Source organism: Pristiophorus japonicus, chromosome 17 (assembly GCF_044704955.1).
Source record: "Pristiophorus japonicus isolate sPriJap1 chromosome 17, sPriJap1.hap1, whole genome shotgun sequence".
NCBI lineage: Eukaryota > Metazoa > Chordata > Chondrichthyes > Pristiophoridae > Pristiophorus > Pristiophorus japonicus.
The window spans coordinates 96,550,518-96,574,189 of record NC_091993.1 but is presented as its reverse complement, the minus strand read 5'-3'; the positions used below and the strand labels follow the sequence as shown (position 1 = coordinate 96,574,189).

At 41.0% G+C, this 23,672-nt stretch overlaps 1 protein-coding gene across 2 annotated transcripts in view; it reads right to left on the bottom strand.

Annotated features, from left to right (window-relative positions):
- Positions 1–13,931: 13,931 nt before the first annotated feature.
- The window catches only part of LOC139227866 (mitogen-activated protein kinase 14), a 164,248-nt gene continuing 154,507 nt past the window's right edge, over positions 13,932–23,672 (bottom strand). For both annotated transcript variants that reach the window (XM_070858957.1, XM_070858954.1), the window contains 3 exons: positions 20,385–20,463; positions 18,579–18,752; positions 13,932–14,828 (listed from right to left, as the gene is read on the bottom strand). In XM_070858957.1, the coding sequence (XP_070715058.1) occupies positions 14,755–14,828; positions 18,579–18,752; positions 20,385–20,463 (327 nt within the window). In that variant the 3' untranslated portion in view covers positions 13,932–14,754. The remainder of the gene's footprint in view (positions 14,829–18,578; positions 18,753–20,384; positions 20,464–23,672) is intronic.

Sequence of the window (23,672 nt, the reverse complement as noted above, 5' to 3'; positions counted from 1 at the left end):
AGCAAGGTACAACAACAAAGCTGTGTAGCCCAATTACATAGATCTATGTTAGAGATAATGTTCTCAGTCTCTAGTCTTTGAAGTGCTTGCTCAACTTTCTCCTTGAGTGTATATGGTACGGGGCACGGCTTGCAGTAAACTGGTCCAGCATCCTTCTGTATCCTGATACTTGCCTTGAAGCCTTGGATTGGACTGCCTGTTTCGCAGAACCCCTTTGGATACTTCTTGATGACATCATCCTTCGATGCAAATCTTGTTTCAACACAAAAAATCTCTCTCCAATCCAGCTTCAGTGATCCCAACCAATTTCTTCCTGGTAAGGCAGGCTTGTCTCCTGTCACTACTAAGAGACGCAAGCTTTGAAATTGATCCTTGTATTTCACTGGTACGGTGATATGACCTACCACAGGAATGTTCTCTCCTGAGTAGCCTCGCAGCTCTATCTTGGATTTCTCCAATGGGAAATCACGCAATTTGTCGAGATATAGCAATTCTGGTACTATGCTCAGGGATGCACCAGTGTCGATTTCCATGCAACATCTACGTGGATAATGATACTTTTTGAATCACTGTTAGATACCCTTGTGCTCCTGATGATGTGTATCTCTTCATCCTGTTGTTTTTCTTCCACGCTTTATAGTATCTGAGGATTTCTACTTATAGCCTTGAAAGTTGGTTTACTGTTCAGACGGCATGCCTTTGCAAGATGCCCAGTTTTCATGCAGAAGAAACAGTCTGCCTTCATATATGGACAACTTTGAGCAACGTGTTGTTCCAGGCACCGATAGCATGACTTCAATGCTCTGTTACCATTGCGAGTTGCTGAGACCTTGGGGCCCAACAGCCTTTTACTTTTAACCTGCAGGCAATTTACCTCGGTTGTCTGATGACTGGAAATGGTACGAAAGTCTCGGGAATATTGGTCAGCCATATCTATTGCTATAGCTGTCTGACAAGCTAAATCAAAAGTCAAGTTAGGAGTTGTCAATAACTTTCTTCTGATTGCATTATTTTTCATCCCACAAACAAAGTGGTCACGTAATGCTCGGTCCTGAAAGTTTTCGCAATGACAGTGAATAGATAGCTTCTTTAATGCTACAATGTACTCATTAATACTTTCGTCAATAAATTGATCACGTATTACGAAATGATAACTTTCAGCAATTTCAGAGGCTCAGGACTATAATACAGTGCTAACTTAGTTAGAATCTGCTTAAGTGATGTGTCCTTTGGCTTGACAGACATAAGCAAATTTTTCAGGGTTTCATACACCTCGGGCCCTGCTTCAGTTCAGAAAATAGCCCATTTTCTTTCCAACACCACCCGGTTACGGTTTTCATCATCGGGGACTTTGATGATACTATTCACGGTGAAAATCATTTCTAGCCGCTCCAAATACTCCACTCCGAAAGTCTCATGCGTTGAAACTCACCCATCCACCCTATTATTCCCATAGGCGTGGTCATCTGGACTTTGGCAGTTTAGTCAAGTGTGCTTGTAATTTACCTTGGATTTTTAACTGTTAATCAAAATAAAGAAGCTCTCAAAGTCTCTGTCGGTTGGCTGAATCATTCACCAACAAAAATTTCAGCTAGGTTATCCAGAAATCCTATCCTTCATCGTCAATGTGATATCTTCTGTACGACCTCACAAACACACAGGCTTTAAGATGGCTGATAACTTCAGGAATATTTCAGGTGACCTGTTCCCTCTTTATTGTTTTAAACAGCAATGGCTGCATTACCACAGTAGTCCACTGGGTGGAGCTATGTATATATTACACCCTCAATGCCAAGGTAAAAAGACCAAAACTGTACACAATACTCCAGGTGCAGTCTCACCAGGGCCCTGTATAATTGCAGTAACACGTCTTTACTCTTATACTCAAATTCTCTTGAAATAAAGGCCAACATACCATTTGCTTTCTTATTTGCTTGCTGTACCTGCATGTTAACTTTCAGTGATTCATGTACAAGGACACCCAGTTCCCTCTGAACACCAACATTTCCCAATTTCTCACCATTTAAAAAATACTCTGTTTTTCTATTTTTCCTACCAAAGTGGATAACTTCACATTTCTCCACATTATATTCCATTTGCCATGTTCTTGCCCATTCACTTACCCTGTCTATATCCCCTTGAAGTCTCTTTGCGATCCTCCTCGCAACTTACATGCCCACCTAGCTTTGTATCAGCAAACTTGAATATATTATATTTGTTCCCATCATCTAAAGCATTGATATAGATTGCGAATAGCTGGGGCCCAAGCACCGATCCTTGTGGCACCGCACTAGTTACAGCCTGCCAACCCAAAAATGACCTGTTTATTCCTACTCTCTGTTTTCTGTCCATTAACCAATCCTGAATCCATGCTAGTATATTAACCCCAATCCCATTAGCCCTAATTTTGTTCAATAACCGCTTGTGAGGCACCTTATCGAACGCCTTCTGAAAATCCAAATATACCACATCCATTGGTCCCCCCCCTCTTATCTATTCTGCTAGTTACAACCTCAAAAAACTCTAACAGATTTGTCAAACATGTTTTCCCTTTCATAAATCCATGTTGACTCTGCCCAATCCTATTATTGTTTTCTAAGTGCCCTGTTACCATGACCTTAATAATAGGTTCTAGCATTTTCTCTACTACTGATGTCAGGCTAACTGGGCTGTAGTTCCCCGTTTTCTCTCTCTCTCCTTTCTTAAATAGAGGGGTTACATTAGCTACTTTCCAATCTGCGGGAACCATTCTAGAATCTATGGAAATTCAGTCCAATTAATTTCTCCGGTACTATTTTTTTACTAATAGTAATTTCTTTCAGCTCCTCATTCTCGCCAAACCTTTGGTACTCCATTATTTCCAGGAGATTTTTCGTGTCTTCTTCCATGAAGATAGGCACAAACTATTTGTTTAATTTCTCTGCCATTTCCTTATTCCCATTACAATTTCTTCTGTGTCAGCTTGTAGGGGACCCATATTTACTTTCACTAATCTTTTCCTTTTTACATACCTAAAGAAGCTTTTACAGTCTGTTTTTATGTCTCTCGCTACTTTATTTTCATATTCTGTTTTCCCTTTCTTTATCAATTTCTTGGTCCTCCTTTGCTGAATTCTAAAATTCTCCTACTCTTCAGGCTTACTGCTCTTTTTGGCAACATTATCAGCCTCTTGCTTTGATCGAATTCTATCTTTAACTTCTCATTAGCCACGGTTGGACCACTTTTCCTGTGGAGCTTTTGTGCCTTAAAGGAATATATGTTTGTTGTAAATTATGTATTAATTCTTTAAATGCTAGCCATTGCTTGTCTACCGTCATATCTTTTAATGCAGTTTCCCAATCTACATTAGCCAACTCTCCCTTCATACCAACGTAGTTTCCTTTGTTTAGATTTAAGACCTTAGTTTTGGATTTAACTAAAACCCTTTCAAACTTAATGGGGAGAAAATTGTAGTCGGAGGATTCCTTCTGATGAACGCCTCCGACCTGAAAAAATTTTGCGAAAATACCTGGTGGTCATGGAGGCACTTTTGATTGTGGTCGGAATCCTTCATTCGATGCGCAGCGTACGGGGAGATGACTTCCCCATACGTAGGGAAATGCTGGAGTCATGTGAGCCTGAACCACCAATCACTAAATAGTATTCTCATTGATAATAATGGGATCTTCGTTTGTGCGAGATCCCATTACTATCAATGAGAAAACCTTCCTAAAACAAGAAACCGAACAATAAATAAAAAAACCTCACATATTTTAAATTAATTGAAATTAAATGTAATTAAATGATTGAGAAAAATATATATTTTTTGGATTTTTAAAAAAAATGTGTTTTAATAGGGTTAAAAATAAACTCACTTTAATGGACAGGGTTTTTAACATAAAAATGTATGATTAAAATTAATTTTTATATGTTTTAAAAGTCTTACACTGGCAAAAGTAAGCTATACGCCTGCTTTTACGAGGCACAAAAGTTTGAAGGACATTCGCTGGACAAGAGATGGGCAAATAGCCCAATCTCTCCCACGCGAATATTCTTCTCCCAGGGATGCGGAGGATCTGTCAAGAGGCCCTGAAAACCAGCTTTTGCGAGGCCTCACTGGGTCTGTGCGCACTTCGTATGAACCCCCACGAGGCTGGAATTTTCAGCACAACGTAAAATTCTATCATATTATGGTTACTCTTCCCTAAGGGCCCCTTTACTACAAGGTTATTAATTAACCCTTTCTCATTGTACAATACTTGATCTAAAATAGCCGGTTCTCTAGTTGGTTCCTCAACATACTGATGTAGAAAACCATCTTGTATATATTCCATGAATTCGTCCTCCACACTATTACTGCAAATTTGGTTTGCCCAGTCTATATATAGATTAAAGTCTGCAGCAGATGCAAAGTTCACAACAAAACCTCCTTGTGTTTGGGCTCATTCGAAAGGAAATTTAATTTGGGACTATCTACCGAAAAGTTTGGACTCTAAAGTCCTTATGAAAGAAACTACGAATTTTAATAGAATTTTGGATTTTAAAAGACAAATTCAAGGCTGTGGGCGGACCTAAGGAACTAGTAGGAGACAGTCTAATTAAGTGAAGCGACCTGGTGTGAGGACTAAGTTGACCTGTCTGGAGGGATGAGTATTCGAAAATCCTTCCCCCACAAGAAACATTTACATCACAAAATCACCCAGAGGTAGCTACCCATCAACATGGGTCTGGACAACCATCTCAGCATTTACATCACAAAGAGGCCCAATCCAGCAATGTATGCGAAAGACTAAGCACAAAAGGACATTGTAATTACCAAACTAATATTTCCATCAGGAAACAGTTTTCAAACATCAACTCACGCAAAACATATCAACTTTTAACGAGCCCGCCAAAATATTACCAATAAGAACCAAACCCGCCAAAATTATACAAAGGATTTTGAAGAGATTTGGCGCCAAGATTAGAAACACTGAAATCGTATAACTGGCCCCTGTTTTCAAGAGAGGTTAGGTTGCTAGGTAGCTACAAGGCTGCTACTACCTCAGATGACACTTTGACTAGCAGAATAGTACCACACTATGCTATGTCATCAAGACAAGGAGAGAAACCAACGCGACAGTTGTAAACTAACTTCTCCAGCCTCGAAGTCCTGAAGGAAGAACATCACCATCGCGGCAGCAACCGACCACAGTCAACGTATCATCAACGGAAAACCAACCGAAAACGGAAAATCTACCGTTAACTGTCAAAGGGATTGGCAAGCATAGTCCCTGCATGCCCTGGAGTCCAACCTAGCTGGAATTAGATATTGAGAGGTGGGAGGTATAATTTTACTGTAACCCCCTTTGAATGTGTAGTGTATGGTTCTTTATTAGAGTGATTTTAAGTTTGACCTTGTACCTTTCCTTGTATTGTCCTTTATTAGAGTGATTGTTTGTTTGGCCTTGTATTTTCTTACTAGAGTAATAAGCCTGTATTACTTTGACTGTAATAAAAACGAAGTTCTCTTGCATCAAACCAGTGTCCTTTGCATTTTGTCACACCCTCCCAAATAAAGCCAGAGTACAGAACCCAAGAGAGTGGGAGCGATTTGAACCTCTCAAGTTGGTCAGAAGTAAACCTGACCCCCTCATAGAGACCACCCCCTTACAAGTCCCCTATGATTATTGTATTAGCTTTGTTACATGCATCTCTAATTTTCTGATTGATATTGTGCCCTACATTACCACTACTGTTTGGGGGCCTATAAACAACCCCCACCACTTTTTTCTGCCCTTTGTTGTTTCTTGGCTCCACCCAAACTGATTCTACTTCTTGATTTTCTGAGCTAAGATCCTTTTTCTCTACTGTCTTTATCCCATCCTGCATCAGGACTACCCCTCCTCCTTTTCCATTTTGCCTATCTCTTCTAAAAGTTAGGTATCCTGGAATATTTTGTTCCGAACCTTGGTCACTTTGTAACCACGTCTCCGTAATGGCTATTAGATCAAACCTATTAATTTCTAGCTACGTTATTAATTCATCTATTTTGTTGTGAATGCTTCACGCATTCAGATATAGTGCCTTTAGCTTTGACTTTTTTCTATTTTTCCCCAATGTCAACTTAGTCAGTAAAGCCCTATTACCTTTGTTACTCTCTTTGTCCCTTCCTGACCCACTCTGCTTATTTTTACCCAAAACTCTGCTCTCAAGCCTTGGCATTTCTCTTGCTGCTTTTAAAGTTTACGCTTTCCTGAATCTTCCACCTGGCACCCCCCGCGCTTGCTTTGGGAGTCTCGTGTCTGGCATGTGGACAATGTGGCCTGCCCAGTGGACTGATCAAATGTGGTCAGTGCTTCGATGCTGGGGATGTTGGCCTGGTCGAGGACGCTAATGTTGGTGCATCTGTCCTCCCAGGGGATTTGTAGAATCTTGCAGAGGCATCATTGGTGGTATTTATCCGCGACTTAAGGTGTCGACTGTACATGGTCCATGTCTCTGAGCCATACAGGAGGGCGGGTATTACTACAGCCCTGTAGACCATGAGCTTGTTGGTAGATTTGAGGGCCTGGTCTTCGAAAACTCTTTTCCTCAGACGGCCGAAGGCTGCGTTGAATCTCCTCATCAATGTCTGCTTTTGTTGATAAGAGGCTCCCAAGGTCTGGGAAATGGGTCCATGTTGTCCAGGGCCGCGCCGTGGATCTTGATGACTGGGGTGCAGTGCTGTGCAGCGCAGCGAGGACAGGCTGGTGGAAGACCTTTGTCTTACGGATGATTAGCGTCAGGCCTACGCCTGAGTAAATACGTCGACTATGTCCTGGAGTTCAGCCTCTGAATGTGCGCAGACGCAGGTGTCGTCCGCATACTGTAGCTCAACGACAGAGGTTGTGGTGGTCTTGGACCTGGCCTGGAGATGGTGAAGGTTGAACAGCTTCCCACTGGTTCTATAGTTTAGTTCCACTCTGGGGAGAGCTTGTTGACTGTGAGGTGGAGCATGGCAGCGAGGAAGATTGAGAAGAGGGTTGGGGCCCTGTTTGACCCTGGCCTGGATATGGATTGGGTCTGTAATGGATCTGTTGGTAAGGATCATGGCCTGCATGTCGTCGTGGAGCAGGCGGAGGATGCTGTCGAACTTTTGGGGGCATCCGAAACAGAGGAAGACGCTCGTGGTTGACAGTGTCAAAGACCTTTGTAAGGTTGAAGGCGGCCATGGATAAGGGCTGGCGCTGCTCCCTGCATTTTCCTGCAGCAAATATCATGTCCATTGTGCCCCGTAGGGGATGAAATCGGCACTGTGAATCCGGGAGGAGCTCCTCGGCCACAGGGAGAAGACGGTTAAGGAGAACTCTAGCAACAACTTTCCCGTGGCTGATAGCAGGGAGATTCCTCTATAGTTGCCGCAGTAGGACTTGTCCCCTTTTTTAAAGATGGTCACGATCACTGCATCTCGAAGATCTCCCGGTATGCTCTCCTCCCTCCAGATGAGAGATGAGGTCATGTATCCGCGCCAACAGTGCCTCTCCGCCATACTTTAGCACCTCAGCAGGGATTCCATCCGCTCCCGTAACCTTATTGCTCTGGAGCTGTCTTATCGTTTTTCCTACCTTGTGCAGTGTCGGGGTCCAGCGTCCAGCCTTCATCCCTATATCAATTGGCGCATGGTTCAGCTAATAATTCAGAAATTACCTTTGAGGTTTTGCTTTTTAATTTGGACCTCAACTCCTCAAACACTTTCAGCAGAACTTCATTATTCCTAGTTCTACCTGTCGTTGGTTCCTACGTGGACCACGACAACTAGATCTTCCCCCTCCTACTCCAAGTTCTTCTCCAGCCACGAGGAGATGTCGTTAACCCTGGCAGGCAACACAACCGTTGAAACTGCCTGTCGCAGCTGCAAAAAACAGTATCTATCCGACAATACTGTCCACTACCACAACTACATTCCCTTTCACTCGCACCACGTGAATGGCGTCCTGCACCAGGTCAGCCTGCTCATCCACACAGGCAACAAAAACCTCATACCTGTTAGATAAGGGCAAAAGTTCAGGTTCCTCCGAAACTGCACCTGGAGTTCCCTTACCTGCCTGAGTTGCAGTCCTGTCCCTGACACTAACCAGACCTGCACCACTATCTAACCCACGGAGTGTGACTGCCTCCTGGATCAAGGTGTCCAGGTAACTCTCCCCCTTCCTGATGCCCCGCAATATTTGCACCTCCAACTCCAGCTCAACAACTCTGAGCTGAAGTTCAAGATGCAGGCACTTATTGCAAACGTGCTTGTCCGAGATCACAACGCTCTCCACAAACTCACGTACTGCAGTTGCGGCACACCACCTGCACTGACATCCCTATATGACCTTGTTCTATTTAATTAAATGTAATTCAATTTGTATTTAAGTAACTTAGTTTACAGTTTTGATCCTCAACTTCTTAATTGATCTGGATTAAGTAATGGGCAATGAAATTCAGTATCGACCTGTAACACAAAGCACTACAAATAGTGTGGGCAAAAAGCTGCAACCCCTTCCCCCTCTTCTCCGAATTCCCACTCTTTCCAAATTCCCAAATAAACCACTCTGTTTAAGTCCACTCCCTTAAAGACCATTAGGATGTGGGGTTTAAAGCACAGCTCATGTTGAACAGACTGCCAAGATTGTCCTAAAAAAATTAGTGCTAAGGGATTTTAATCGACAGACGGGGATTTACAGTGGAGATATGAGCAAAGGAGATTACTGAAGTAAAGACATTTTCTTAAACAGCCGAGAGAACCCACAAGGGGCAAGGCAATATGAGGAGGGAGTAATAAGCTAAGTTAAAGTAAGGGAACTTTTGAAGTCTACTGATCATTAAAACTTGAATTTTAAACTTCAAGTGTAGATAAAACATAAAAACTAAAACTGGATTTCAGGAGAGTAGACTTCAGAGAATGAAATGCTATATGAAAGGAATAAAAATGCCAAGAAATATTTAAAATAATGCATGTAAATGGAAAATGGGCCAGCTTAAAGGATTTTTTTTTTACATTCAGGCAATTTATCCCAGAAACAAATTGATGCCAAAACGAGTGTGTAAAAATGATGGAGGAAATGGGAAGTCATGGAAGACATTAGAAGGGCATATCAAATTCTGAAACATGCAGGGAAGAAACAAGATAGGGAGGACCATAAAATCAAGCAGAGAACGGCCGAATATAGTGGAAAAATGAGGACAAAAAGTTCTTAATATAATAGAAGCGAGAGACATGTGCAGAGGGACATGAGTCTGGTTTTCTGTGGCAATGTAGAGGTAGTGTCAAAAGTCAGGAAGTGGTGGAATTGCTAAATATGGTTTTGCTATGGAAAGGGGATAGTTTAAAAAAAGGAGTACAAGGGATAGAGTAGATCAGAAACTCTTTGTACCACAAGACAAAGTAGAGTCAAAGGGTTTAGGAAGCTTAAGGTAAACAAAGGTTTGGGCTCTGACAATTTCCATTCAAGGGTGCTGGTAAAATTGGCTGCATCTCCTTAGCAATATCTTTCACAACTCAGTGGATTGGATAGTAGTAAATGTGACCTATTTTTTTTTTAAAAAAGGGGATGAACCTTTAAATTACAGCCTTGTAAGCCTTACATCAATTGTGGGGAAAGTGTTCAAGATATTGATAAGACATTGTAAGGAATCAACTAGAATGACCAGGTATGAGAGCCACCATGGGTTCAGATGGGACTGGTCCTATCTGACCACTTTACTAGATTTCTTTGAGGTGATTGCTGATCTGGTACAGAAAGGTGAGGCAGTGGATGTTACCCGCTTGTATTTCAGAAAGACATTTGACATTGTCCCACCGAGCAAACTAGCTTTTCGGGTGCAGTAGATAAAATAGTGGTGGTGCTCAGGAAGGTGGCGGAATGGAAACTGGTTTACTCGTGGTATCCCACAGGGGGCAGTGTTGAGGCGGCTATTGTTCATAATTTTTATAAATGACTTGAGGGCAGAATATTCTCCAAGGTAGATGGCACCAAGGTAGATGGCACCAAATTAACCACAGTGCAATAATCCAGAGGGAACTGAACAGGTTAGAGGTAGCAGATGATTTTCAAGACAAGTATAAAGTGATGAGATGAATAAACAAAAAGTGGAGCACAGGTTATGTGGTGAAATGCCTGAGGTAATAGGAGTTCTGGCTGTTTTGAACAGGCTATTAAAAGTGTTCCCAGGCAGTCAAGAAAGTAAATAAAATATTGGCATTTCATAGCTAGTCGTGTTGAATTACAAGTCAAAAGGAGCTGGTGTTGAAATTGTATCTGGCTTTGGTGGAACTGCACTTTGTTTGGTCTTCATATTACAAAAATAGAAATAGTGGAGGGAATCCAGACCAGACTTAGAAAGCTGATTGCTGAATTTAAGTTTCATTATGAGAAAACATTGCTCATTCTGGAACGGTATTCTCTTAAGAGGAAGATGAGTTGGGACTTCATTAGAGGTCCAAGATTTTCACAGGCATGGAGAAATTAGATCTCAAAGTTCTTCTTTGTGCACAAGATTCAAGGACAGTGAATACAGTCTACAGTTAAGGATGTCAATGGAAAATAGCAAGTTTAAACAATATTTCTTTAGTAAGAGGGTGATAGAATGGTGGAACAGATCATTAGCGGAGTAGTGGATCAGAAAAACCACAGCAAAGTTTGAAAAAAGGACTAGATGAATTCCAGTTAGTAAAAAGGTTTACAGAGCTATTAATTGCAGAATCAGGTAAGCAACCAGAGTGGAAGTTTGAAAGGGATGCCAAGATGGACTAATGATCTTCTCCTGCCCAAAACATTGCACAATAACATTTAACATTTCAGGTTAGACCAGCATTTAAAAAAAAATTCTCATTTGATTTTTTTTTTTAAGTTGCATTTTCCTGGCTACCATTTTGCCAGTATTTAAAATTCAATAGGTCGGATTTTATGGTCAGCGGCGAAATGACAGTGCTCACCGCTGACCACAAAATCCGGCCTATTGACATCACAGAACTTGTTAAAACATTGCAAGCCGTTTTCTTCGAGGCCAGAGGCGAAATGACAGTGCTCACCACTGGCCTCGAAGAAAACAGCTTGCAATATTTTAGCGAGTTCTGTGACGTCAATTTCCCCTTTTCCGACGTTAATTTAATTCTGTTCCATCTGTAGGGGATCTCTGGCGTCCAGCAACAGCGATGTCTTCAAGCAAGCCAAGCAGCCAATCACATTGAAAAATTCTCAGACAGCAAACCAGGAAGTAATTTTAATAATGTTACAGAAAGCAAAATAAAGATTGGGACATACACATGGGTTCAAGCAAGGTAGATGAAAAAAAAAATCAAACTTTGAAATAAAAATTAATTTATTATTTTGAAAATCGATGTAATTATCATGGAATCGATAAAATGACACTCCGCACTTATAAAATTAGTTTTCCAGGGCTAGAGAGTTTGTTCAGCACTAATTATGACTTAGTACACCATTAAAAACTCAGTTACATCTCATTCAACAAGGCTCAACCTTTTCAAAGGTTTTTACAATGAGAATAGAGCATAAAAAGTGACATTACGTTAATTCTGTAATTTCCATCTGTGAGGACTACAACGGTGCACCCTGTGGGGAGCAAGGCATCACTGACAGCAACTTCAGGATTTCCACATTTAATTGCGCACGTGCAGACTCCAGAAGTTGCTGTCAGTTTTAGAGTGTAATGAGGGTGAAAGCCGACAGCTTTGGTGTCATTACAATGCCAAATTCTGGGCCAATGTTTAAACTAGATTTCATTAGTTTTGCACCTCCACATTGCAGATAAATTTCCAATCTACCATAAATTGAATCCAGTTATTGCATCTGCCCTGGTGGACAGGCACATGCTGCAGTGTAATTAAAAAGAAGTTTTGGATTAGACTCAACAAGTTACTTTTCTCAGTGGCTTACCTGATGTGGTCTTCAGTACTTTTATTTATACAGCACCTTTAACGTAGTAAAACGTCCCAAGGTGCTTCACAGCAGTGTTACAAGACAAAACAGATAAATTTGACACCAAGCCACAAAAGAAGAAATGAAGGCAGATGACCAAAAGCTTGTTTAGAGATAGGTTTTAAGGATCGTCTTACAGAAGGAAAGAGCGGTAGAGAGGCAGAGAGGTTTACGGAGGGAGTTCCAGAGCTTAGGACCGAAACAGCTGACGGCACAGCCACCGATGGTTGAGTAGTTTATAATGAGGGATGTTCAAGAGGCCCGAATTTGGGGAGCGCAGACATCTTGTGGGGATGTGAGGCCGAAAAAGATTAGAGATAGGAAGGGGCAAGGCCATGGAGTGATTTGTAAACAAGGATGAGAAGTTTGAAATCGAGGTGGTTTAACCAATGCAGGTCAGAAAGCCCAGGGGTGATGGGTGATTGTGATGGTGCGAGTTAGGACACAGGCTGCTGGTTTTGGATGATCTCAAGTTTACGTAGTGTAGAATGTGAGAGGCCAGCCAGGAATGGGAGTAGTCAAGTCTAGAGGTAACAAAGGTATGAGGGTTTCAGCAACAAAAGATCTGAGGCAGGGGTGGAGGCGGGCAATGTTAGAGGTGGAAAAAGGCGGTTTTAATTATGCCGTGGATATGTGGCTGGAAACTCATTTCAGGGTCCAATATGACACCTAGGTTGCGAACAGTCTTGGTCACCCTCAGATTGATGCTAGGGGAAGAATGGAGTCAATAGTTAGGGAATGCAGTTTGTTGCATGGACCAGATAATGGCTTCAGTCTTCCCAATATTTAATTGGAGAAAATTTCTGCTCGTCCAGTACTGGATGTCAGACAAGCAATCTGACAATTTGGATACTAAACAGGGGTCAAGAGAGAGGTGTCATCAGTGTACATGACTCCATATTTTCGGATGGTATTGCCAAGGGGCAGCATATAGAGGAGAAATAAGAGGGAGCCACGGACAGATCTTTGGGGGACTCGAGACAACGATGAAACCGATGTAATCAAAGAATCAAATGCTGGCTAACGAGTCATTAGATGCTTCTTTGGTTTTCCTTTCATGATTTGTGGTCAAACCCAGTAAAAGCAAATAAATCGAGTTGCTGCTTTAGCCACAAAATTGCACTGGCTCTAAGCAATCTTTCTCTTACAGTCTACAGGTTTTTTTAAAAACTCAAAGTTTGAGGTCATTCAACCATAACTTCTTGATTCCTTTTGTTTTCTCTCCTACTCTTTTCAACCTTGCTTGTATACTCCACTGAGCCTTGGCCCTCCATGTAGATTTTTTTTTTTTTTAAAAAGACACCACAGGAACTTTTAATTCTAGATTTCATAGAAGTTTGATCGGAATCTAAAGCAATAACATTATGGTCTACAGGGAAGCACTGCTTGCGACCTGTTGATCGATATTTTGGCATTAATTGGTAATTAAAGAAAAAGTTGGAACTCAAACATACACTCCACAAAAATAAATTCAAACGTGGAGGCCAAACACAGGCTGAAGAGGGATTTCATGGGGCATGGTATACAGGATGGTATTTTTTTCCCCTCAGTAAAAGGAGAAAGTTAGTATTTTTCTCATTGGATTGCCCAAATTACCCAAATCAAGTAGAAACAGTGAATGGTACTTGTTCAACCTTTCATCTTCTGCATTACCTTGCTTTGGTTTTAAAAGGGCTGTTGTCTTGAAACATGAGAAAATTGGCACCATAATGTTGGGAAGGCCTAAACAGCTTAAGCTATTTCCATATAAAAAAGGTCTCTAACATCATTTGGCATATTGAACTGAGACCACTTAATATTGAGCATAAAAGCAGTAATACGAATTTATCAAAATCTATACAACCGATTTCACCTCCATCCAATTCGTAGGCCGATGTTTACAATTTTTCAGTAAAGTTAAGTCGTCCTGCTAATAGAAAACCTTTCCCAGACAGAACAGACGCAGACTTGATGGGCCGAATGCCCTCCTTCTGTGCTGCACTATTCTATGATTTTATGAACAACGACTTGTTTTTGAAAAAGCATTTGAATTTATTTCAGAATAGTTTATTGTATGGTCTCACTACAATGTCACACTTGGTAAGTCACATTCCAATTACAACAAAGAACTCTACAGGTATATTGAACAGCTGGAGTAGTTATTACCGTATGGAAAATATTCTTCATATAATTTTTCTACTTAACCTTACACAAGTGGTGAAGCATTTTAATACAAATAAGTAAATTTACCTAAACCTTTGAATTTGTGCTATAACATTCCCATTCCAAATCCCTTATACAGTGAAGACATGCATTCTTTTAGTTTGTAGTAGTATTGCTGAACAGAGTCAAGTAGGTTTTAAAAATGAAATCACAATAAAAACAATCACCCCTTTTATGCTGTAAACAGCAAATACATCTATAAATTAATGTACATCCCATTTGTACTTTTTATAAAAGTAACAATTACTGCTTGCATTCTTTTAGGTTTGGGTGGCTTTTGTACATATATTTGAACATTTAAAATAGTATGCAATTCTGAAAATAAGGCATACAAATACACAAAGGTTTACCAGTTCGAATACAAGTGCTTGCAAGGGCCATTGTTAGCAAACTGAGTTCACAGTGGATGATAATGGCAATATACAAAAAGCTGGCAATTGCCCAGGATTTAGCAAAACATGCAGGATGTAGAATAATTGTTATAAAAGTTCTATTTTGCCCTCACCCATAAACAATCCGTCATCAAGACCATGATAGGCACTTGATAATATTGGAAAGGACCATCAGTCGAACTGGTTAAGTCCTCACAGTGATGCGATATAAAAATCTCAATACAGAAAAAAGATTTTCATGGCTCCAAGTCCATACTTTCGGAGTCTAGCTCTGGTGGCACAAAGCTGACTACCTCTTCATAGGTTAACCCTGAACAGAAAAGAGAAACATATTAAACATCTTAGGAATTTTAATTGTGAATAAAAATATAGAATGAAAATGAGCATCACATTGAAGTTTCAAATACTGTATAATACTTGCACTCACAGACGCACGTAAATTCAGTCTTGCTCTGTAAACAAGCTCCACTCAAAAAGCAATGAAGGGAATTTATGTCATACTATTTTCTACTATAGGTGTCCTTTGTTGCATATTTCCATCACAATAGTCTTTAAAAAGGGTACACCCAAGACTGACAATAGGAGAACATTTTTATTGCTTTTATTTTTCCGAAGTCATTTTTACAGTATTAAAACAGTAATTAGCACATCATACATGACAGTAGACAGGGAATGCGCAACAATCAATTTGAGTCAAAGGGCTCCTTCAAACTAGTTTCCAACAGCAGCCTTCATAAAGATCACACAATTAATCCCATCAACAACCATTCCTATTCCTCAAAGAGTATTGATTTTTTAAACAATGTTTATGCCACTTTGTACATATACAGTTCTGTTATAGTAGTAGGAGAGCTTGTTGATGAATGCAAAACATCAGCAAATGCAACTAGTTTTGTTGTAAAATCACCGTATTTTAGGGATGAAGGAGCCCCCAGTGCCTTTTGAGCAATGTCAGGACATCTATGGCTTTCTTGCAAAATTTGGACTGGTTTGAAAGGCAAGATAGTTTCTTTGGGCCCAAGTTTCAGGCTGCGCCGTTCGACCTGGACGCCCGTTTTTCGCGCTACAAAGTGCGCCTAAAAAAAAAACTTACAGATTCTCCGACTCCCTGCTGGTCCTCTGGAGCCGGGCGCGGCGCAGCATGAGTTGTGGGGGGGCGGAGCTAGGTCCCTGCGCTGAAAACAGTGCCGGGACCTCTGCACATGCGCGCTACAGTGGGCGCGCATGTGCAGTAGCTCCAGGCGCCCAAACTGTGTGGGAGGGGCCCGAAGCACGCAGCCCCTAGCCCTGGCCGAATGGCCTCACTGGGGCTGCGTGCATAAGGCTGCCTCCCACGCCCAGCTCCTGCTTCCTCCCGACCCGACTCGACTCTCCCCCCCTGCCCCCGGACCCGACCCGAGCTCTCCCCCCCCCCCCCGGACCGGACCCCGACCCGACTCCCGCTTCGCCCCCCGGACTGGATCCGACCCGCTCTCTCTCCCCCCTCCACCCTCCCTCCCGACCCGCGCTCCCGACCCCCACCCCCTCCCCGACCGACCCGGACCCGACCCAACCTGACCTCCCTCCCCCGACACGAACCGAATCGCGCTCCCTCTCTTCCCCCTTCCCCCCCGCACTCGAACCGAACCAACCCGACCTCCCTCCGCCCCCCCCGACCCGACCCGCGCTCCCGGCCCCGGACCCAACCCAACGCCACCTACCTATAAATCTGGTGCTGGGGACGGGCCCTGCCCGAAGTCTTGGGCCCGGCCTGTTCAGCCTCCCTCCCCCTTCTTCCCCCCCCCTCTCCCTCTACTCCCCTCCTCCTCCTCCCCTCGCTGTCAGAAACACAGACACTGACAGAGAGTGAGAGACACACACACAGACAGACAGAGATAGAGACACTGACAGAGACACACTGAGGGTGGGGGGGGGGGGGGGGCATCCCAGCATGCTGTTGGAGGGCTCCCGGTGCTGCAGTCGGTAAGTAGAAAATGTTTTATTTATTGATTTTTTAAAAATTATTTTGTTAAGTTTTTTTGATTGATTTATTGGTTGATTTATTGATGTTTTTATCATTTATTATTGATGATGGCTCTTTATTTGTAAAACTGAAGTGTTTAATGTTTGTAAACTTCCCTTTAAACCCCTTTGTTAACCCGTGCCAAGTGTCTGTGCTCCTCTATTATTTTACATCTATTTCTCAATTTGTTTCTGTGTCTCTTTTTACTTGGTAGTTTCAGAATAAATTTTAAAAAATGGTCTAAGATTCAAATTTCATTGGGTGTCTAGTTCTAGCTATTCATAGTTCTGGAGCTGTCCTTCACAGGTTTTTCACAAGGAAGACCAAGTGTTGGTTCTACATTAGTAGCTTTCAATAAAGTAAATATTTATTGGGCTACTTTCAGGCTTGTTTTAATGATCACTGGGTTCCAACCATCCCCAAAATCTGGTAATACTGGTGAATACACACGTGAAACCACAATAGCATTCCTGAAAAAACATCCTGTTCATCGGTTTAAAAATCTATTAGCCTAAAGTAAATTGCAAATAGGCAGCAGATTGGATATCAAAAAGAACAAATTAAAACTATAAAAATACAGTTCAACATTCACCTACATTTGTCACCATCAGGTTTTGGACCAGTTATATTTAATATATCAAACTCCAGAAGCCCATTAAAAAGTATTTCCCCTTTTCTCCATTCATAGAGAACCGTACACCCTGTTGATCTAGCAACATCTTGGTATTATCTCATCGGGGGAAAATACCTACCAATATTCTATTGTTGCGCAGGCTGTGGTTAGCTGCAGATTTTAAATTTGCAGGCTTTAGCACATTTTACATTATCCCCAAAAGCTTCTTTGAAATATGTCAACACATACTGAAGCTGTTTTTAAATGCACAGGCCACAGCTCCTAAAGCGAGTGCCAATTTTACACTTTAAAACTATAAAATAATGTTTTTGGCTAATTTACATGGGGTATCATATATATATGTACTGGACTATTAATCATAAGGGAAATCTCACATGTTTGGGTCAGCTGGGCCTCCAACACGTGTGGAAACCCATCACCATGTTTAAAAGACTCCAAATCAAGCTACTGAAAAATTTACATTTGCCTGTAGGATTCTGGTTTGCGAGTATGGAGAACACATATTTCCCCCAATAGTAACAGATCCCACTTGCCCAACTTGAGATGCCTTAGGGCAGTTGGCAGAGCCAAAAATTAGTGATGCCCAAGTGTGTCCAGGTGCACTGTTGAAATTTAACCAGTAAAAATGACAGCTTACTGAAACTGCTTCCTAATTGTCCAGCCAGAAGTGCAGCAATATTTTCAGAATTGCTTGGAACAGACACACCGAAGCAGTTCATCCGATGAATTACCAGACCGGTAAGGATATCGAACAGGATGGGCAACAGTTGACAACACTTGCCTCCCTACTCTTTTGGTAGGTTTAATGAGTCGCTATTTTACACTTGCACAGATCCAAGAAATCCAACATTTGACTTTGAATTTTTATAGCACGCAGGTTCATTACGGGTGCTGCACGAGATACTACATTTAAAGCCTTACGAACATCAATCCTATTGTACCTTATGGGCTGCTACTTTATCCTACACAGAGCATTCCAAGAGCCAATGAATGATAGCAAGTTTTTAAAATCAGAGTAAATTTCTTAAATAGGGGACAAAAGCTGCTCTTCTACCATGATTAGTAATAGTCTTCACTCAGTTTGATAATCTTGAAGATGGATCTAGTTAAAAATGTCTGCTGTGTATACTTAAGCTCACCTGTACAAAAAACTTCATGGATCAAACAGGTTGATTTTACATTAGTGGAGTGCAGTAAATAAAACAGTATTCCTGCATTCAACATCACTAACATTTTAGTCTCTCCAATTCAAACAAAGGCAGAGCCACATTGCCTCTTTTAGCAGCGACAATTGCTGCCACTCAGCTGGATTAACAAAAACAGGAAAGGAATACCGGGGTCAACACTGCATAAAAGTTGTTGATCTCAGAGCATCATGTTTCCAGAACCACTTCGCAAAATGTAAAAAGAATAGTTTCACTTACTTTTCCATTCTTCTATTTCAAGCTCTCGGCTTTCAAATGACTGATCATAAGGGTCTGCTTCAGGCTCATCATCTGGGTCATGATACTGAGAGAAATAAGAATGAGCCAAAGCTTCCGCTGCTGTGATCCTCTTATCTGTGTCCAGCACAAGCATTTTCTCCAAAAGGTCAACAGCTAGACAACAAATAAATGTTTTTTTTTTTTACAAAACTTAAGGTTTTTTTTTTTGCACATTACCACTTGTGTGTTTCTATTCAATAGCAGCAACATTTTACATGGCCATATCAGTTGAATTTTTCACGTCAACGAAAACTGGAAGAATGTTAATCTTCAAAAAGTAACTGTGTACGAGACATTAATTAAGCTCCACCGTTGTTCCTTCTCATCCCCTCCCTTTCTTAAATCACAAAAATCATTTAGGTAAAAGAAAATAAACTCCTGAATATAAATAGTCCCCATTTATAGCGGGCACGATGGTGTTAATGTGATTTGGCCACTATAAGCATTGGACCATAAAACTATCATAGGTTGCAAGAATGAAACATTAGCCTGAGACACCCTCCAGAGGGTAGAGGATTTGAAGTGTAAACTGTTGGTTGTTTTAAACACACAAGGCGATTACCTATTAACTATCTCGCACACTATTAAATGGAAGCAGCTGTAGAATTCAGTACTTGGATCGATATAGCCCAATACTAACTTGGAATTTTTGAATCAATGACATCAGTGTATCAATGTAATTTTAGAAAAAGTAAAAATGAATTATTTGCTGTGATAAAAAGGAAAATAGGAAGCATGTGGCCCAAAACAGCTGTCGTGCTGAATAAGTATAGTATAAGCGGTGCCTTTGTAATTGACTCCTATGGTACTGGTAAATGGTTAGTGTTATTTGCCCAATATAGGCAGTTGCCTGTGATAAGCGTGGACGATGTATACTGTACAAGTGGCAAGGACTGTATACTATACTCATCATCGTCATAGGCAGTCCCTCGAATCGAGGATGACTTGCTTCCACGTCAAAAAGTTCACAGGTGTTTCAATGATGGGATCTAAAATTCCAGGTCCGAACTAAATCTTGAAGGGTGGAAGATGCCTGTGCCTGGATTTTTTTTAATGTGTAGTGACCGTTGCACACCAGCCACCACACTGGCTTGACAAAACTAGTAGCAAGGATTAACCAAGATGACTGGAGACCTGCTCTGCTGCACGGATCTAATGCACACACATATTGCAGTATGGGCAGGCCCGTGCTGCCGATGGGCACTCGCCCCATCTGGGTCCCGAACTTGCACCTCTCTTGGGCCCCGATCACGTCCCTCTACAATCTCTCACCGCTCCTTCATCCCGACCTCGCCGCTCCTGCAGTATCTGCCCACACCCCAATCACCGACCTGGACCTTGATGGCGTTACTCTTCACTGCCGTTACTTTCCTGCTACAGCATGTGCTGCTCCCTGGAGTGGTATGCTGCCACGCTGCTTCTTCCGCTCCCCGGCCTGCTCCGATGGTGCTCGCAGGCCGGGGGCCACGCAGACTGCTGGGCTAGTACTATCAAATGGTGGGAAACAAGTTTATGCCTGAAATTCCTAACATGGTGAATTTGGATATCAAAATCTTAATTGATTACTTCTCCACAAAAATAAAAATAAACATTAAACAACCACTCCGCTATTACACTTTCTCTTCTTGCTCCAACATGGGAAAGGTAAAGAACTGGAATAAATTGCTTACTATCTTTTCAAATCAGGAATAGAAAACTAAGTTGATTTATAAAGATATATATGAATAGATATTGAAATATAGTTACCTTGAGGATTAGCTCCAATGAATACATCTTCAAAGCTTTGTTTTGGCATGTGCTGTAATGATTGTATGTAGTTTCTAGCCTGTAGAAATAGTTTACATAGATTTACTGATATTCTGTTAATCAAAAATGATCTATATTCTCAATCCAAGCTGTTATATCACTTTTCCAGGTCTTTTAGACACATACTGAACACTATGGCTTGTGTGGAGCATAAATGCCGACATAGGCCAGTTGGGCCGAATGACCGGTTTCTGTGCTGTACACTCGATTTAACGACAATATTTATATTTTGGAACATTTTTAGTTCATAGTCACCTATCAAAATCTATTTAAGGTTAGAAATATCTCTGCAAATCCAATCACAATGTTGTTCATTTGGTTTTGAATTTGTGAAGCAGATAAAACTTAAAGATCACTTGAAAAGTGATACCACAAGTTAATATTCAAGAAAAATCAATTTTGAAACGTGTTATTTAGCAAACACTTCAAAAAAATTAGACATGCCACAGTACAGCATCAGGAAAATAACCAGAACTGGCCGTGATTAAGGTCATATACCAAAGGTTTGACAGTATTTTTAGTTGCTAAACTTCTGCAAAATTTACAAAAGTGAAACTAAGCTGAACTGAATCATTTTAGAGCTAACTTTTAACAAAATATTCATATAAACCTGAATCTCTCCCAACATAAAATAAAAGCTCAATTAAGAGATACAAAAATGAACAGTAATCAGAATTTTGCCATGTCCAATTTTTTGCAATATTTCATTAAAGTAAGCAATTTGAAGAACCTAAACTATTCACAATTAAAATTTGTATAATTTGAAGTATTTGACAAAATACGCAGAATTCTTATACCTGCAGTTTAACAAAAAAATCTCACCACTAATTACAATATATGAGGCGCAAGGTCGGAAACAAGGTCATTTTGCTCAACAGATACAAGCTTCCAAGCAAATTTTGAAGCCATATCAAAAATTTCATTGGACAATGAAAATAAAATTCGTGAACCAAAATAACCAACTACAAAGTGGGCAGAACTCAAAATTTAGAGTACGAATCTTAGAAAAGCATTCCCACCACTGACAGTTGTCTTTACAAAAAGATCCATCAGATCAGGTTTTTAAGGACAAATGGAGGTATTCTTCAGAATTAACATACATAAACTGTTTTGACACGCAAGACGATCAGAAAGCTATTAACCCAGTTTTGTAGATAGTGGAATTAATTAACCATTGTCCACCACTTGGTGTACAGTACAAGGACAATTTTGAATTCAAAACTCAAAAGGAAACAAGTGAATACATTGAAAAATAATTTGCATTGGCTAACTTAATTAGACAAGGTGTATAACTGCAGAGAAGCTAGAGCTTCCAAGGAGAAAAAATAGCTGTTGGAAACCAATTTTAAGCATCTTAGCCAAGTATTCTATAAATTTAGAGGCATACTTGTACTGATTATCTGCATCAAATAGATGCACTTTGGTAAATTGTAAAAAAAAAACTGTAAACAGAGTTGACTGCCACCTAAATGGAAACGACAACAATTAGGAGTACTCCCTTTAGAACTGAAAGGGATCAGTGTGTTGGGAATGGTGATGGATATGTATTATAATTTCAACATTACAGTCCATATTTAAAGGAGATATTTTGTACTAGTCAATCCGGGAAATTGTACATTACACATTGTACATTAATGATTTAGACGAGAGGATTAAATGTAGTATCTCCAAATTTGCGGATGACACGAAGTTGGGTGGCAGTGTGAGCTGCGAGGAGGATGCTATGAGGCTGCAGAGTGACTTGGATAGGTTAGGTGAGTGGGCAAATGCATGGCAGATGAAGTATAATGTGGATAAATGTGAGGTTATCCACTTTGGTGGTAAAAACAGAGACAGACTATTATCTGAATGGTGACAGATTAGGAAAAGGGGAGGTGCAACGAGACCTGGGTGTCATGGTACATCAGTCATTGAAGGTTGGCATGCAGGTACAGCAGGCGGTTAAGAAAGCAAATGGCATGTTGGCCTTCATAGCGAGGGGCTTTAAGTACAGGGGCAGGGAGGTGTTGCTACAGTTGTACAGGGCCTTGGTGAGGCCACACCTGGAGTATTGTGTACAGTTTTGGTCTCCTAACTTGAGGAAGGACATTCTTGCTATTGAGGGAGTGCAGCGAAGGTTCACCAGACTGATTCCCGGGATGGCGGGACTGACATATCAAGAAAGACTGGATCAACTGGGCTTGTATTCACTGGAGTTCAGAAGAATGAGAGGGGATCTCATAGAAACGTTTAAAATTCTGACAGGTTTAGACAGGTTAGATGCAGGAAGAATGATCCCAATGTTGGGAAGTCCAGAAACATGGGTCACAGCCGAAGGAAAAGGGGTAAGCCATTTAGGACCGAGATGAGGAGAAACTTCTTCACCCAGAGAATGGTGAACCTGTGGAATTCTCTACCACAGAAAGTTGTTGAGGCCAATTCACTAAATATATTCAAAAAGGAGTTAGATGTAGTCCTTACTACTAGCAGGATCAAGAGGTATGGCGAGAAAGCAGGAATGGGGTACTGAAGTTGCATGTTCAGCCATGAACTCATTGAATGGCGGTGCAGGCTCGAAGGGCCGAATGGCCGACTCCTACACCTATTTTCTATGTTTCTAAAAGCAAAGACAACTGAAAAAAATCTCAACCTCTGGGGATAAGTGCTTCATCGTACAATAGTCAAAGCACTGTAACACATTAACACTTGTATAAATAACTTCTATAAGTGATCAAGGCAGAAAGGATGTTTAGACATCATTTGCAGTATTGTGAGCACACGATGATTTACCAACATGTTACTTGGCTTGAGTGTAGTTGAGAGAAATGGTCTAGCGTGCATTGCGTGGAAACAAAGCTCTCCATTTGTGAAGAGGTGAAGGATGAGAATTTAAAAAAAACTTTTTTTAAACATATACTGAACTGCCAATAGGCAAGTACGATTTTCCATCCTCAATGCAGGCTCTAAAATTACAGAATTATATTGGACATGAGGGAGGAGTCCAGAGCCAGCCTAGCAATGAGAGCTAGGCTAGACTGTAGCTATGGTAAATCAACTTCAGTTTGAAGTCCATGTTTCGTGACAAACAAATGGCATCTATTCTTTTACGTAACAAGGAAGATAGAGTAATATTTATTTTACTGTGTGATACTGCTTACTGTTCATTCATCTGCCTTGCATAAATAAAACCATTAGTCTATTCTAAACGAGTGTTTGGTTTGGCAAGAATGAATATTCACTCTGCTTCTG